The sequence below is a fragment of the Schistocerca serialis genome, chromosome 4, assembly GCF_023864345.2.
Source record: "Schistocerca serialis cubense isolate TAMUIC-IGC-003099 chromosome 4, iqSchSeri2.2, whole genome shotgun sequence".
Lineage (NCBI taxonomy): Eukaryota > Metazoa > Arthropoda > Insecta > Orthoptera > Acrididae > Schistocerca > Schistocerca serialis.
Genome location: NC_064641.1, coordinates 12,597,231 through 12,613,780, shown reverse-complemented (window position 1 = coordinate 12,613,780; position 16,550 = coordinate 12,597,231). Strand labels below are relative to the sequence as shown.

The 16,550-nt window shown below is 40.9% G+C and overlaps 1 protein-coding gene across 1 annotated transcript in view; it reads left to right on the top strand.

The window, feature by feature from the left end:
- LOC126473704 (intraflagellar transport protein 172 homolog) overlaps positions 1-16,550 on the top strand; it is a 358,573-nt gene that overhangs the window by 92,233 nt on the left and 249,790 nt on the right. The window contains exon 8 of the mRNA XM_050100944.1: positions 2,746-2,960. Coding sequence (XP_049956901.1) covers positions 2,746-2,960 — 215 coding nt within the window. The remainder of the gene's footprint in view (positions 1-2,745; positions 2,961-16,550) is intronic.

Genomic DNA, 16,550 nt, shown 5'->3' with positions numbered 1-16,550 from the left:
AGATTTTGCCTGAAATTTCGCAACTTCGTTAATATGAAACCATTGCAAAACTGTACGAGGTTAAAGTAAAGCATGATTTCCATTTATTTTTGTTCTTATTGGTCTGGCGAATCTTAACAAAACATGTCCCAGATGGGTTTCTGCAGTAGTTTTCCAGAACACCCAGAGAAGCAAATATTATTATACAAGTAAATTTGTTTACTTTCCTTTAAGAAAGTAGAAATGTTTTTGTGAATGAATTGTGTTTTTGTGAATGTATTGTAAGACTGTATGTACACTGTACAGCTTCCTTAACACTGAGCCTTTCTTTTTCGGTTTAACATGAATTCATGTGTGCTATGGTATTAATAAAAGCAGATAATCTGACACATTCATACAGTTTCAGTTAATGTTATTACTATTGTTTTCCCAAAATTAAATTCTCTACAACTTCTGTTGAAAACTTTGTGCAATTCTCTGGAATTTAAAAAACAAATTGGGCCAAGTAGTTAATAAATTAAAAATTTAACAAAATTACTTCTTTGCTTCTCTGGATGTTCTGGAAAACTACTTCAGACACATGTCTGGAACATATTTTATTAGATTCACCAGATCAGTAACAACAAAATAAATGGAAATCATACTTTACTTTAACCTCATACAGAGATGCTGAGTCGCACACACACACACACACACACACACACACACACACACACACACTCATGCAAACACAGGACTAAACCAAAAAAGTGATTGTGTTGAAGTTTGGTATGGAGATAGCTTGAACCATGAGGACAACTTGAACCATGAGGAAGAATTTAGGCTACTTTGTGGAGGGTTAGGGAAGGGGGAGAAATATCAACCCCTAAGAGGTGAAATAGGAATGGAACATCTTTTTTTTCCGTCAGTAAACATAAACTGTATTCAAAGACTATTAAATTTGTTGCATAATGCACATGTTGTATAATGTATAGCTACTTCAATTGCACAAAGCTCCTGCCCATGCCCCTCCACATGCACCTCTTGGCAATGATGCTGCTAATACCACATTGTCATGGATTGGGGCAGTTGGGTGATGGGAGAGGAGTGCATGTCACGAGTTGTGCTTACCCGAACAGACAGACACATGAGGGCAACCGACATACTAAAATAGTATGTACAATAGTTTGTATATTGACCATCACTCACCATAGCAAAACAGCTGATGTGAATGCAGTTGCAGGTAATGGGTAGTCATCAACAAACCTATACCAGACAAGAGAGCTATGAGGTGAGTGGTTAGGAAGGATTCCTCTAGATCGTCCCTAAATGTAGTATTGTCACACTCAAACTGTTCTTTGTACAGCCTCCCTCTTCTATCCTGCTCTTGTCCTCTCCCCTAAACCGACATCTTCTAAATCATTGTGTGCTATATTGTTTCCGGGTGAGCTCTTGAATGCCACATTTATCTCCTTGCTGCCCCTCCCTTCCATATCCATAGTCCTTCCTTCCCTTCACCAGTCCCTCCGCTGCACTTCTTCCTTGTTCCTCTCACCTGCGGATGGATATGTGTGTGTGCACGAGTGTATACCTGTCTTTTTTTCCCCCTAAGGTAAGTCTTTCCGCTCCCAGGATTGGAATGACCCCTTACCCTCTCCCTTAAAACCCACATCCTTTCGTCTTTCCCTCTCCTTCCCTCTTTCCTGAAGAAGCAACCATTGGTTGCGAAAGCTTGAATTTTGTGTGTGTGTTTGTGTGTCTATCAACATACCAATGCTTTCGTTTGCTAAGTTACATCATCTTTATTTTTAGATATATTTTTCCCATGTGGACTGTTTCCCTCATGAGCCATGGCAGGTTGCTCACCTAATGTATGTAATATCCTTGTTTGTCTCCATTCGAGGCCTGCTCCCAATCCCTTGCCTCACAGCTTGTAACCATGTAACAGACATAGATGCAAGACCTGTACCACCATCCTCCCACTACTACACACTGCAGTCCTGCTGCAGTTATCTTGTACCTCATCAAATATAGGGCCATCTGTGAAAGTATCTGTGTGATTTACCAACTTGGCCGCAAATGCTCTGTGGCATTCTATGTGAACATGACCACTAATCTGTCTGCACGAGTGGCCACAGCCAGCTATGCGCAGGAGACAGCTGGACCATCCAGTTGCTGAGAAACTTCAAAAACTGCTTCACAACCTGTGCCAAATGGAGTCTTCCCACCAACACCAGCTTTTATTAATTGTGCAGATGGGCACTCTCCCTATAATATAATGTTCATTCCTGTATCGCCCTGGCATAAACCTTTACTATTTCCAGCCTTACACATACCTACTATTCTCCCAGCACACATGCATAGTCCTTTCCTCTTCTCTGCTTCTCTCCTCTCCCATTTTTACACACAGCATGACCCCCTGATGCTGACCTTGCCATGACCCTTGACAGTACCCTGCACATACCCATCCCTAGCATGCTGTCCCTCCTCTCCTCTCCCTGTCACATGCCTCTTCTATACCCTCGCTTCGTACACCAGCCAAGATCACTGCTCGTTGTATATGGACCACAGCACCCAGAGATGACAGTTGTGTGCGTGAGTTGTTTGTGTATAAATAAATGTGTGTGTGTGTGTGTGTGTGTTTGTGTGTGTGTGTGTGTTTTCCATGACAGGCAAAGGACTACTTTAAATGTGCGTGTGCTATTTCATTGCACCACGTTAAATTTCTATTACGCCTTGAAGATTTCTGGTAGCATCAGTAAACTTTGCTTGTCCTTGTGTTGGCAGGGAAGAGTTGTGATGCATCCTGTTCCACCTTATGCCTTAGCATGGCCCAATAATCATATACTAGCTGGTGGATCTGACAAGAAGATCACTATTTACAGCAAAGATGGACAGGTGGCCACACAATTTGATTACTTACGTGACAGTACTGAGAAGGATTTCACCATTGCATGCTGCAGCCCAAGTGGGCAGTCTGTTGTAGTTGGCAGCTTTGACAGGTAAGTTTATAATTGTGAAGTGAATTTTAATAATTTCCATTTTGTTTGTGATTTTTGGCCATGTTAAAGATCCTGTTAATATGCTCTCCCTGTGTCTATTTGGAATTAATTTTTGTGTAATAGCTGTCTCTCTCTCTCTCTCTCTCTCTCTCTCTCTCTCTCTCTCTCTCTCTCTCTCTCACACACACACACACACACACACACACACACACACACACACAATCTACTCTTGAAAAATGCGAAAATCAAAAGCCATGCCAGTGCTGAGTGACCTAGCAATCAGTGCTAGTGTTGCTGAAAGCACCTCAGATGCTGAAACTGAATAAGGCCCCAGTGCCCAGCTGTGCAGAATTATAATTTAAGTGAATTAGCACAACGATGCTGTTTTTTCACTCAAACTATACACAGTCTCTTGTATATTCATAGCACCATTCCTTGTTTTCATTTCTCCCCTCTCAGGATGTTGGTTTCCATGTGTGCATGAAACAGAGACAGAAAAGGCCAACAGGAATATTCTCATATAGAAACAAAAAGGATATAGGAAGTAATTGTCTGTTCTAATTTGTGTACTTCTGAATTTTATTCTTGAGGTTTACTGCCAGCTTCTCTCAACGATCGAAAGTGACATTTTAATTGATTTGTGAATAGTGATGTCCTCTCTATTTTATGTTGGTTGTGAGTTTGTTGTGTAAAAAGTGAATGGCATTTATATGAATATTTTATTAATTTGCTTGCAAGTATTCCTCCACCTTAAACTGTACCAACATCCAAAGAGGAGATGATCTTTTAATTTATTTGTGAAGCTAGTCAATTCTTTTATACTCTTTATGCTAATTGAAAGTCTGTTATACAACAAGCTTCCTTATTTCATAGGGTCCTTCTCTGTTGTTTTAAGCATTTTTCTACAGACATAATAATTTTCTCTAGCTTTGTGTTCTGTTCATTAAAGTCCTTTTTTAACGGTGGTGTTCTATTTAATATTATAAAGCGAATTATCTCATATATGCATGGAAACAGGTACAGCTTCCATAATGAATTTTCAGTCTGCAGTGAAGTGTGCACTGATTGAAACTTTGTGGTAGATTAAAACTGTGTGTTGGACCAGGGCACAAACCTGGGACCTTTGCCCTTTGTGAGTGAGTGCTCTACCAGCTGAGCTATCCAAGCACTACTAACGGCCATACCTCACAGTTTTACTTCTGCTAGTAAATCGTCACTTACCTTCTAAATTTCACAGAAGTTCTCCTGCATACCTCATTAGGGACTATCACTGTTGGAAGAAAGGATAATGTGGAGACACGGCTTAGTCACAGCCTGAGGGATTGCGTCCAGAAATGATTGCTTCTAGCAGAGTGTGTGCTGATTTGAAACTTCCTGACTGATTAGAACTATGCACCAAACTGTCATTCAAACTTGGGACTTACGATTTCAAAGACAAGTGTTCTATGGACTGAGCTATCCAACCATGACTCCTTCCCTTCCTCGCTCACAGTATTACCTCAGCCATTATCTCATCTTAGCAGAAGTAAAATTGTGAGGGCTTTTTGTGAGCCGTGCTTGGATAGCGCTCTCCGTAGAGCACTTCCCCAAAAAAGACATAGGGACTGTTTATTTAGATTTACTTTCATAGTTTTCCAAGGTTTTAGGTTTACTATCTAATGACTTTCTGTTGGAGTTTTAAAGTTATCCAAATATCTACAGCAGCTATCTCACCCCATATTGATATGCAGTCTCTACATCTACATACATATATCATAAGCCACCATACGGTACGTGGCAGATGGTACCTTGCACTACTGATTGTCATTCCCTTGTCTGTTCCATTCACTAATGGAGCAAAGGCAAAAAGACTGTGTATATTTTTCTGTATGAGCCCTAATTTCTCTTATCCTGTCTTCGCGGTCCTTACATGAAATGTACATCGATGGTGGTAGAATAGTTATGCAGTTGCCACAAATACCGATTCTCTAAATTTTCTCAATAGTGTTCCATGTGAAGAACATAATGTTCCCTCCAGGGATTCTCATTTGTGTTCATGAAGCACCTCTGTAAAAATTGTTTGTTGATGAAACCTACTAGTAACAAATTTAGCAGCATTCATCTACATTGCTTCAAAGTCCTTCATTGATTTGACATGATGAGGTTCTCAAATAAGCAGTATTCAAGGGTGGGTTGCACTAATGTTCGACTAGCAGTTTCCTTTATGGATGAGCTACATTTTCATATAATACTCTCAAAAAACTGAACTCAGCACTTTGCTTTCACTACAACAATCGACCTTATGTGCTCGTTATTTTCTAATACATTGCCCTCATCTTGTAGTACAATTGTTTGCATTACAGTTCAGTTGTTTGGCAAAAATTATCTGCAACAACAGTGGTCTACAATTTGAACGTTTTACCTGTCAATGCCTCCCTCCGTGAACCATGGACCTTGCCGTTGGTGGGGAGGCTTGCGTGCCTCAACGATACAGATAGCTGTACCGTAGGTGCAACCACAACGGAGGGGTATCTGTTGAGAGGCCAGACAAATGTGTGGTTGCTGAAGAGGGGCTGCAGCCTTTTCAGTAGTTGCAGGGGCAACAGTCTGGATGATGGACTGATCAGGCCTTGTAACATTAACCAAAACGGCCTTGCTGTTGTGGTACTGCGAACGGCTGAAAGCAAGGGGAAACTAAAGCTGTAATTTTTCCCGAGGGCATGCAGCTTTACTGTATGGTTAAATGATGATGGTGTCCTCTTGGGTAAAATATTCCGGAGATAAAATAGTCCCCCATTCGGATCTCCGGGTGGGGACTACCCAAGAGGACGTCGTTATCAGGAGAAAGAAAACTGGCATTCTGCGGATCTGAGCGTGGAATGTCAGATCCCTTAATCGGGCAGGTAGGTTAGAAAATTTAAAAAGGGACATGGATAGGTTAAAGTTAGATATAGTGGGAATTAGTGAAGTTCGGTGGCAGGAGGAACAAGACTTCTGGTCAGGTGAATACAGGGTTATAAATACAAAATCAAATTGGGGTAATGCAGGAGTAGGTTTAATAATGAATAAAAAAATAGGAATGTGGGTAAGCTACTACAAACAGCATAGTGAACGCATTATGGTGGCCAAGATAGACACGAAGCCCATGCCTACTACAGTAGTACAAGTTTATATGCCAACTAGCTCTGCAGATGACGAAGAAATTGAAGAAATGTATGATGAGATAAAAGAAATTATTCAGGTAGTGAAGGAAGGCAAAAATTTAATAGTCATGGGTGACTGGAATTCGACAATAGGAAAAGGGAGTGAAGGAAACATAGTAGGTGAATATGGATTGGGGCTAAGAAATGAAAGAGGAAGCCGCCTGGTCGAATTTTGCACAGAGCATAACTTAATCATAGCTAACACTTGGTTCAAGAATCATAAAAGAAGGTTGTATACATGGAAGAATCCTGGAGATACTAAACGGTATCAGATAGATTATATAATGGTAAGACAGAGATTTAGGAACCAGGTTTTAAATTGTAGGACATTTCCAGGGGCAGATGTGGACTCTGACCACAATCTATTGGTTATGAACTGTAGATTAAAACTTAAGAAACTGCAAAAAGGTGGGAATTTAAGGAGATGGGACCTGGATAAACTGACTAAACCAGAGGTTGTACAGAGTTTCAGGGAGAGCATAAGGGAACTATTGACAGGAATCGGGGAAAGAAATACAGTAGAAGACGAATGGGTAGCTCTGAGGGACGAAATAGTGAAGGCAGCAGACGATCAAGTAGGTAAAAATCCTTGGGTAACAGAAGAAATATTGAATTTAATTGATGAAAGGAGAAAATATAAAAATGCAGTAAATGAAGCAGGCAAAAAGGAATACAAACGTCTCAAAAATGAGATCGACAGGAAGTGCAAAATGGCTAAGCAGGCATGGCTAGAGGACAAATGTAAGGATGTAGAGGCTTATCTCACTAGGGGTAAGATAGATACTGCCTACAGGAAAATTAAAGAGACCTTTGGAGAAAAGAGAGCCACTTGTATGAATATCAAGAGCTTAGATGGAAACCCAGTTCTAAGCAAAGAGGGGAAAGCAGAAAGGTGGAAGGAGTATATAGAGGGTCTATACAAGGGCGATGCACTTGAGGACAATATTATAGAAATGGAAGAGGATGTAGATGAAGATGAAATAGGAGATACGATACTGCGTGAAGAGTTTGACAGAGCACTGAAAGACCTGAGTCGAAACAAGGCCCCAGGAGTAGACACCACCCATTGGAACTACTGGCGGCCTTGGGAGAGCCAGTCCTGACAAAACTCTACCATCTGGTGAGCAAGATGTACGAGACAGGCGAAATACCCTCAGACTTCAAGAAGAATATAATAATTCCAATCCCAAAGAAAGCAGGTATTGACAGATGTGAAAATTACTGAACTATCAGTTTAATAAGTCACAGCTGCAAAATACTAACACGAATTATTTACAGACGAATGGAAAAACTGGTAGAAGCCGACCTCGGGGAAGATCAGTTTGGATTCCGTAGGAATATTGGAACACGTGAGGCAATACTGACCTTACGACTTATCTTAGAAGAAAGATTAAGGAAAGGCAAACCTATGTTTCTAGCATTTGTAGACTTAGAGAAAGCTTTTGACAATGTTGACCGGAATACTCTCTTTCAAATTCTAAAGGTGGCAGGGGTAAAATACAGGGAGCGAAAGGCTATTTACAATTTGTACAGAAACCAGATGGCAGTTATAAGAGTCGAGGGACATGAAAGGGAAGCAGTGGTTGGGAAGGGAGTGAGACAGGGTTGTCGCCTCTCCCCGATGTTATTCAATCTGTATATTGAGCAAGCAGTGAAGGAAACAAAAGAAAAATTCGGAGTAGGTAGTAAAATTCAGGGAGAAGAAATAAAACTTTGAGGTTCGCCGATGGCATTGTAATTCTGTCAGAGACAGCAAAGGACTTGGAAGTGCAGTTGAACAGAATGGACAGTGTCATGAAAGGAGTGTGTAAGATGGACATCAACAAAAGCAAAACGAGGATAATGGAATGTAGTCGAATGAAGTCGGGTGATGCTGACGGAATTAGATTAGGAAATGTGACACTTAAAGTAGTGAAGGAGTTTTGCGATTTGGGGAGCAAAATAACTGATGATGGTCAAAGTTGAGAGGATATAAAATGTAGACTGGCAATGGCAAGGAAAGCGTTTATGAAGAAGAGAAATTTTTTAACATCGAGTATAGATTTAAGTGTCAGGAAGTCATTTCTGAAAGTATTTGTATGGAGTCTAGCCATGTATGGAAGTGAAACATGGACGATAACTAGTTTTGACAAGAAGAGAATAGAAGCTTTCGAAATGTGGCGCTACAGAAGAATGTTGAAGATTAGGTGGGTAGATCACGTAACCAATGAGGAGGTATTGAATAGGATTGGGGAGAAGAGAAGTTTGTAGCACAACTTGACTAGAAGAAGGGATCGGTTGGTAGGACATGTCCTGAGGCATCAAGGGATCACAAATGTAGCATTGGAGGGCAGCGTGGAGGGTAAAAATCGTAGAGGGAGACCAAGAGATGAATACACCAAGCACATTCAGAAGGATGTAGGTTGCAGTAGGTACTGGGAGATGAAGGAGCTTGCACATGATAGATTAGCATGGAGAGCTGCATCAAACCAGTCTCAGGACTGAGGACCACTGCAGCAGCAACCTGTCAATGGGTATATTTCATCAAACATAGTCTGTCAATTTGGCTGAGATTTCATTGCACCTTGTTGGATTGTTTCATGAAACTGAAGAATTATTTGTCCTCATAATCTCATGAGAACTTCTTATACAGCCATTGTATTGTCTTAAGCCACCTGGTATTATTACAACAGTGGATTTCTCTGTGGCATTATATAACAACACCCAAAATTCCAATAAAAAGCTTTCAGTACTAGTGTTTAGTGATTGATGTATGCCTAGTAGAAGGCATTTTTCTGATATGAACTTTATTTGTTCTGCAACTACTTCAAACAAAATTATGTGCAGGTTCAGGTCTTGCTGTTCACAAATTGCTACTTCCCCACTTCCTTAGAAGCAAAATTTTGATGCAGTATTTTAAAATTGAAATCATTTGAATGTGTTGCATTATTTGAATATTGGCCCTTTCCTTACCTCCATGTAGAAGAATCTTGGAACATTTATGAGTTCAGATATTAATACCTACATATAATAAAATAACCTTCTCTGTGGGAACCAAAATCAGTCCTGAAACATAGATTGTGTGAAAGTCAACTCACCCTCTTGATGCATGAGATTGAGGAAACCAGGTTGTTTCAGTGGTTTAGACTGTTGAAAAACTTGAATTTTAATACACATTCATGCCTCCTAAGAAAATAATTTTTTTGGAATGTCTAACTAACCAGATTTGCAACTGAAATGAAAATTTCCTGGCTGGCCAGACTCAGCACATTATTCTGGATGAAGAGTCATTGAAGTATTATGTGGTGTGTCCCAGGAGCGTGTATTAGAACTGTTGCTGTTCACTTTATACATTAATGACTTAATGTAGGATACTAATTGCAGTATCCAGCTTTTCGATTATGCAGGCATCCATGAGGAAATAGTACCAGGTAAAGATCTTTAAAAATATCTATTTGAAACAGAAACAGGTAACTAGGTTTTAAGGTAGAGAAATGCAAAGTTGTGCGCTTCATGAAACATGAAAGTGTGGTATCCTTTGACTGCAGGATTTATGAGTTACAGTTAAGAGTCTGAGTTACAGTTAAGAGTAACCCATTTCTCACAAATATTTGGAGTGCAGGTCTCTCTGACTGATGAGAAGATGTAACTGAAACGCTGAAAGTATTAACTAGCATACAGACAAAGAAAGATGCCAAACATCTCAGAAGAAACTGCTTAGAAAACATCAGAAACCATTTCTGAAAGCAGAACTATCAATATTCTTCAAACTCCTACACATTTATCCCATAGAGATGTTGCATATAATATAGGCAGATGATACAACCATCTATGAATCAAAAGGAAAGAAACCTTAATATATGATACAGTAGAGTGTACCCCTGATTTGCACAATATACTCATGAGCAAAAACTTTATGACCACCTACTTAATAGCTTGTGTGTTGAGGTATGTGACATTAGATCTCTATCCACAGGTCATATAATTCGCGTAAATAACAGGCTGCTGATTTGCATATGTGGTGATGGCGTCTCATAGTGACCCAGATGGGTTCCATAGGATTTATATCAGATAAATTTGATCACTGAGACATCAATGTGAGTTCACTGTAATGCTCCTCAAACCACTGTAGCATGGTTCCGACTCCGAGACAGGGACAATTATCCTGCTGAAAGATGCTGTTGCCATTGGGGAATGTATATGAAGCATGAAGGGATGCATATGGTTTTCAGCTGTCAGCATGTCTTTGATTATTACCACAGGTATGATGCGAGTGCAGGAGAATGTATCTCATAGCATAATACTGCTCCCACCAGCCTGCTTCTTTGGAGTGCTGGACATTTCGAGGTACCATTCACCTCAGTGACGGTGTTAGTGGAGATGACCATTGACCTAGTGTAGCTAAGATGTGATTCACCCAAAGATCTGGCACATTTCCTTTGATCTACCTGAATCCTGATGGTCTTGTGCCCACTGCAGTCGTAGTTGATGTTGTCATTGGGCCAAATTTTCACATTTGGGGGTGGTCTACTGTAGAGCTCCATGTTCAAAAATGTATGATGAATGGTATGCCCTGAATCACTTGCACATGCAGTAGTATTGTGCTGTTTCAGCAGAGATGCCTCAGATCATGATCTATCCTACTTTACAGAGCAGGCAAGCCTCTGAATCCCTTGACCGTGAAGAATTGTGGACAGCCAACCATTTAGCACCCAGTGGTAGTTTCACTGTCCTTCTACCTCTTTCTGTACAGGCTTACGACAATAGCAAGCGAACATTTGACTAGCTTCGCCATTTTCAAGATATTTTTCCACAGGCTCTGTTTAATAATAATCTACCCTTCGTCAAAGTTGATATCTCAATGAATTTCCGCATTTGCAGCCTGTATCTTCACTAGGGTGATCCCCCATCTGTGCCCACTTCACTTACATACTTTTGTTATTGTATCATGTTCCCACAATGCCACCAGGCAGCATCCAATGTCACATTGGGCAGTGGTCATAATGTTTTGGCTTATAAGTGTATTCATGTTGCTGTAGATAATACACTAATGTATGGTTTAATTAGAGACAAGTTTGTAATAGAGTTATCCTTGTGATGCAAAGACTAATTATGACATGGATGCTACACTACAATGAAAGTTGTGAGAACTCATGCTGATACATAACTACTCAGAACCTGTACTCATCCCACAGTGATTATCTGAAGTACTCATCCCACAGTGATTATCTGGAGTGGAACAAGAGGTGAACAGTTCTCTCAACACCATCTCAGATACGCGTAATAGAACTGAGATCAGGTAGTTCTCAGAGGCCTGGCATATGACCTTATTTACAAAGAATGTTTATTAAAAAACAATGAAAGAATAAAAATTTAAAAAATCTTGTATTACATTTTTGGCTGGGGAGTTGCCTCGATGTCCAGCCAGTTAAATCGCAAATACTGTCTTTATTCAAACCCATTATACACATTTCCTATATAAAGTGTCATTGTAATTGTTTGTGTAGGTGACAAGGGTAGGTTAATGTAGTGTGTAATTTTGAGTCTTGTATTGATGGCGAGAATGATGGTAATAAGAAAAAGAAGGCTGAGGATGAAACCTTAAGATAGCACATAGTATATATATCCTAGCAATGAAAATAATACTAGTACTGGGAATTGCCTAAGTACTGTGTACACGGATACATAGAGTGCTCTTAGTGAACTGTACCAAGGGGAACACAGAGCTAAACATCCCCATGCAGTGGATAGATCATTCATTCATTGTGTCCCGTAGATCCACTATAAAGAACCTTGAGAGGCATGGAAGTCAAGGTATATATTAATAAAAATTGAAGAAACTGTTATAAACTATATACTAATAATAAACTTGTTGAACTGTTATAAACTGTCGAGAATGAGATTTTCACTATGCAGCGGAGTGTGCGCTGATATGAAACTTCCTGGCAGATTAAAACTGTCTTCCCGACCGAGACTCGAACTCGGGACCTCAGTAGCTCAGATGGTAGAGCACTTACCCGCGAAAGGCAAAGGTCCCGAGTTCGAGTCTTGGTCGGGCACACAGTTTTAATCTGTTATAAACTTTGTTTGCTAATTCAAGCTAAATGTAATATAACAAAATTTGGCAGGAATACTACTACTACCAAGAAAGCTGTTGCTTGTGCTGTTATATTAAATCTCTGCTATTGCTAGCTTACGATCTACATTACCATATTGAACTCTATCATAGAACAATAATTATCCATGAGGAATGAGAATAGAGCCAAGGTTACAATAAGTATTGTTACTTGTTGTCTAGCTGACATTAATCTTCAGTCCTAGAATATAGGCAAACAAATAATTTTGTAGTGGGAGTTGCCAAAAGAAACATTTTTAGTTTTCCTTTGAATTTGTGAGACCAATTACTTGTTTTATGTCTAATTGAGACTAGGTAAAGATCATTCCAAGAAAACATAGATTGTCACTCTGAAACACAGATGAAGGAGCAAAACTGACAGGGATGTTTTCTGTGTCTTTTATTGTGGTTTTGTAAATCACAGTTCAATCCAGATATTTTTTGTTATCAGGAATAAGTAATATTACAGGTACTGTACTATGTGTAAGAATTCTAACACCTTTGAAGAGTCCTGTACAATTTGTGTGGTTATTTCCTTTACAAAAATCATGTACTGCTCATTTGCTGGCAGAATACTTTATTTAATGTACACTCCTGGAAATTGAAATAAGAACACCGTGAATTCATTGTCCCAGGAAGGGGAAACTTTATTGACACATTCCTGGGGTCAGATACATCACATGATCACACTGACAGAACCACAGGCACATAGACACAGGCAACAGAGCATGCACAATGTCGGCACTATTACAGTGTATATCCACCTTTCGCAGCAATGCAGGCTGCTATTCTCCCATGGAGACGATCGTAGAGATGCTGGATGTAGTCCTGTGGAACGGCTTGCCATGCCATTTCCACCTGGCACCTCAGTTGGACCAGCGTTCGTGCTGGACGTGCAGACCGCGTGAGACGACGCTTCATCCAGTCCCAAACATGCTCAATGGGGGACAGATCCGGAGATCTTGCTGGCCAGGGTAGTTGACTTACACCTTCTAGAGCACGTTGGGTGGCACGGGATACATGCGGACGTGCATTGTCCTGTTGGAACAGCAAGTTCCCTTGCCGGTCTAGGAATGGTAGAACGATGGGTTCGATGACGGTTTGGATGTACCGTGCACTATTCAGTGTCCCCTCGACGATCACCAGTGGTGTACGGCCAGTGTAGGAGATCGCTCCCCACACCATGATGCCGGGTGTTGGCCCTGTGTGCCTCGGTCGTATGCAGTCCTGATTGTGGCGCTCACCTGCACGGCGCCAAACACGCATACGACCATCATTGGCACCAAGGCAGAAGTGACTTTCATCGCTGAAGACGACACGTCTCCATTCGTCCCTCCATTCAGGCCTGTCGCGACACCACTGGAGGCGGGCTGCACGATGTTGGGGCGTGAGCGGAAGACGGCCTAACGGTGTGCGGGACCGTAGCCCAGCTTCATGGAGACGGTTGCGAATGGTCCTCGCCGATACCCCAGGAGCAACAGTGTCCCTAATTTGCTGGGAAGTGGCGGTGCGGTCCCCTACGGCACTGCGTAGGATCCTACGGTCTTGGCGTGCATCCGTGCGTCGCTGCGGTCCGGTCCCAGGTCGACGGGCACGTGCACCTTCCGCCGACCACTGGCGACAACATCGATGTACTGTGGAGACCTCACGCCCCACGTGTTGAGCAATTCGGCAGTACGTCCACCCGGCCTCCCGCATGCCCACTATACGCCCTCGCTCAAAATCCGTCAACTGCACATACGGTTCACGTCCACGCTGTCGCGGCATGCTACCAGTGTTAAAGACTGCGATGGAGCTCCGTATGCCACGGCAAACTGGCTGACACTGACGGCGGCGGTGCACAAATGCTGCGCAGCTAGCGCCATTCGACGGCCAACACCGCGGTTCCTGGTGTGTCCGCTGTGCCGTGCGTGTGATCATTGCTTGTACAGCCCTCTCGCAGTGTCCAGAGCAAGTATGGTGGGTATGACACACCGGTGTCAATGTGTTCTTTTTTCCATTTCCAGGAGTGTAGTTTCAGTGCCCTAGAAGATAATTCTGTTGGACAACAGTTAGTGGACAGAAGCAAAGTAAGCCAGCATCTTGGTTTTCAACTCAAAAGGGACACTCCCCATTGCACCGCTCTCAGATTTAGTGGTAAGAGGACCCAGTGGACAGCCCGTCAAAAACTGAACACAGATCAAACATGAAAACATGAAGAAAGTGTACTGGACTGTGAAAAAAAAGCAAAATAAAAATGGAAGGACAAGAAGTGCAATATAGTGCAGCCAGGAAGACAAATGTAGTTGTGGTAAAGGGGCTGGACTGTCAAGTGGGCAAGCCATGTTCAAACCTACCTTGTGCCAATATTATCATTTTTTTCCCGCTGTTTGCTTTATTCAAATTTGTGTCTGTGTCTTGGTGTAACATCCATTTGCAACAGTGAGGTGTAAGGTAGGGACCTATAATGACAGTTGATTCTGCGCAACTACTCTATTAGCATCCAAAGCACCTAAGTTGTTCGACTGGTAAGTGAGTGAGATATGCCTCCTTGCCCGATATATGTGTTCATGTGAATGTGAATGTGATCTCTCCCAAGAAAATGACGAATAATAGTTTATCACATAAGTTGCAACAAATGAATGCAACAGTTCCACAATTGTGCAGTTTCTCTGTGCTCTGTCAAAACATATGTTTTCAACATTTTTGAAGTTTTATTCTGTTTTGGAAGTCTGTATTCTGGAATTCTTTTGTTTTAATATAGTTCGCACCCATTTATTTATTGTTTTCATTTCTGTGAGATGTCTATGTGATATCTCGCTTACTCTTACTATTTATCAAGTTTACTTGCAATGATAGTGTATTCTTACCACGTGACTCATATTCTGTAACCAGTGTATCATATGACAACTATCAAGACTACAGAAACAGAACAAACATTTCAATGATGGGACAGACAGATCATAATGTTGTGGAAAAAAAAAGAAAAAAAATTGGCATGAGTGAATTTTGAACACACCTTGCCCACGTGGCAATCCAACACCACGTCTGCTTACCCATGACACTATTGGTGATTCATGTTGCTCTTTATTGCACTTCTTGTTCATAGGCTGTTCACTGTTTCTATTTTCCTTTTTTTCTGATAGTTCAGAACGCTTCTTCCTGTTTTCATGCTTGATCTGTGTTCAGGTTTGGCGGGTTATCCACTGGGCCATCTTACCACTAAATCTGAAGGGGGTGCAATGGGGAGTATCCCTTGTCAGTACAATGAGCCATATTTATAAGCGCAATACATATTAAACTGATCATCTTCGTAAGTTTATTCCTCACTCTTTCCTTATCATTTCTGGACTGAAGGTGGAAGAGTGCTTACACTGTACCATTATTGACCTACATCTCTGATGCCTTCCCCTTCATCATTGTCTACCCTCATCTTCACTACAGATGGGTCTCTCCCTCAGCCAGGGGTCTGAGTGACTTGCCCTTGATATCTAACCTTCCTTAGCATATCCCTCTATCAACCTTGATGGAGGTGCTACTTGTTCTGAATGCCAGGTAATGTGACCTTTTTACTGTTAAATGTGTCTTATTGATGGTACTATGCCTCCTGTTGGTGAGTAATCAACAGTAATTCTGTTTCATAGTTTATTAGTTTTCTTGATTGTTTTTTCCTCTGATACAATATTATATAATATGAGTCTCTTTGTTGTAAACCAGATGTCGGTCAAGTCTCTCTCTAATACATTTATATTTACACTACTGATTACTATTTATGTGTCATTAGAAAACAGATTTTGAACAGTTTTTTGAACTCATGAAAAGTTATTTATGTAGGTTAGGGAAAAGGGTACACTTAACACTCAACACTGTGAGACAGTTCATTTTATGGCCTTCCATTATGATGCGGATTGTCAGTGTGGCTTTCTGCCTTGTATTACAGGAGTTAGACTGCCTGGTTCACACAACCAAAGACCTTGACAAGGTAACAGAATATATGTAGTGTAGTCTTTCTTGTTCAGCTTTGCCAACCAGAATGATCACAATCAATAGTGAGATTTGCTCTCACTCCGTGAGATTTGAGGTTTTTCCTAGGACGTTAGTGTATTGGGTGGTGAAAAGGATACTGTTTTAATTATTCCAAATTATTTCATCTAATTGATGTTATTTTGTTTAATCTCATTTAATAATACTGTGTCGTCAGTGTTCCCTTTATTTTATCTTTTTGTTGATTGAAGAAGTTTTGTAATGATATGACAAAGTAGATGATTTTAAAATTTGCTTATGAAATAGCTTTCAAGGTATTCACTTGTTTAAATAAGACTTTTTCATGAGAAA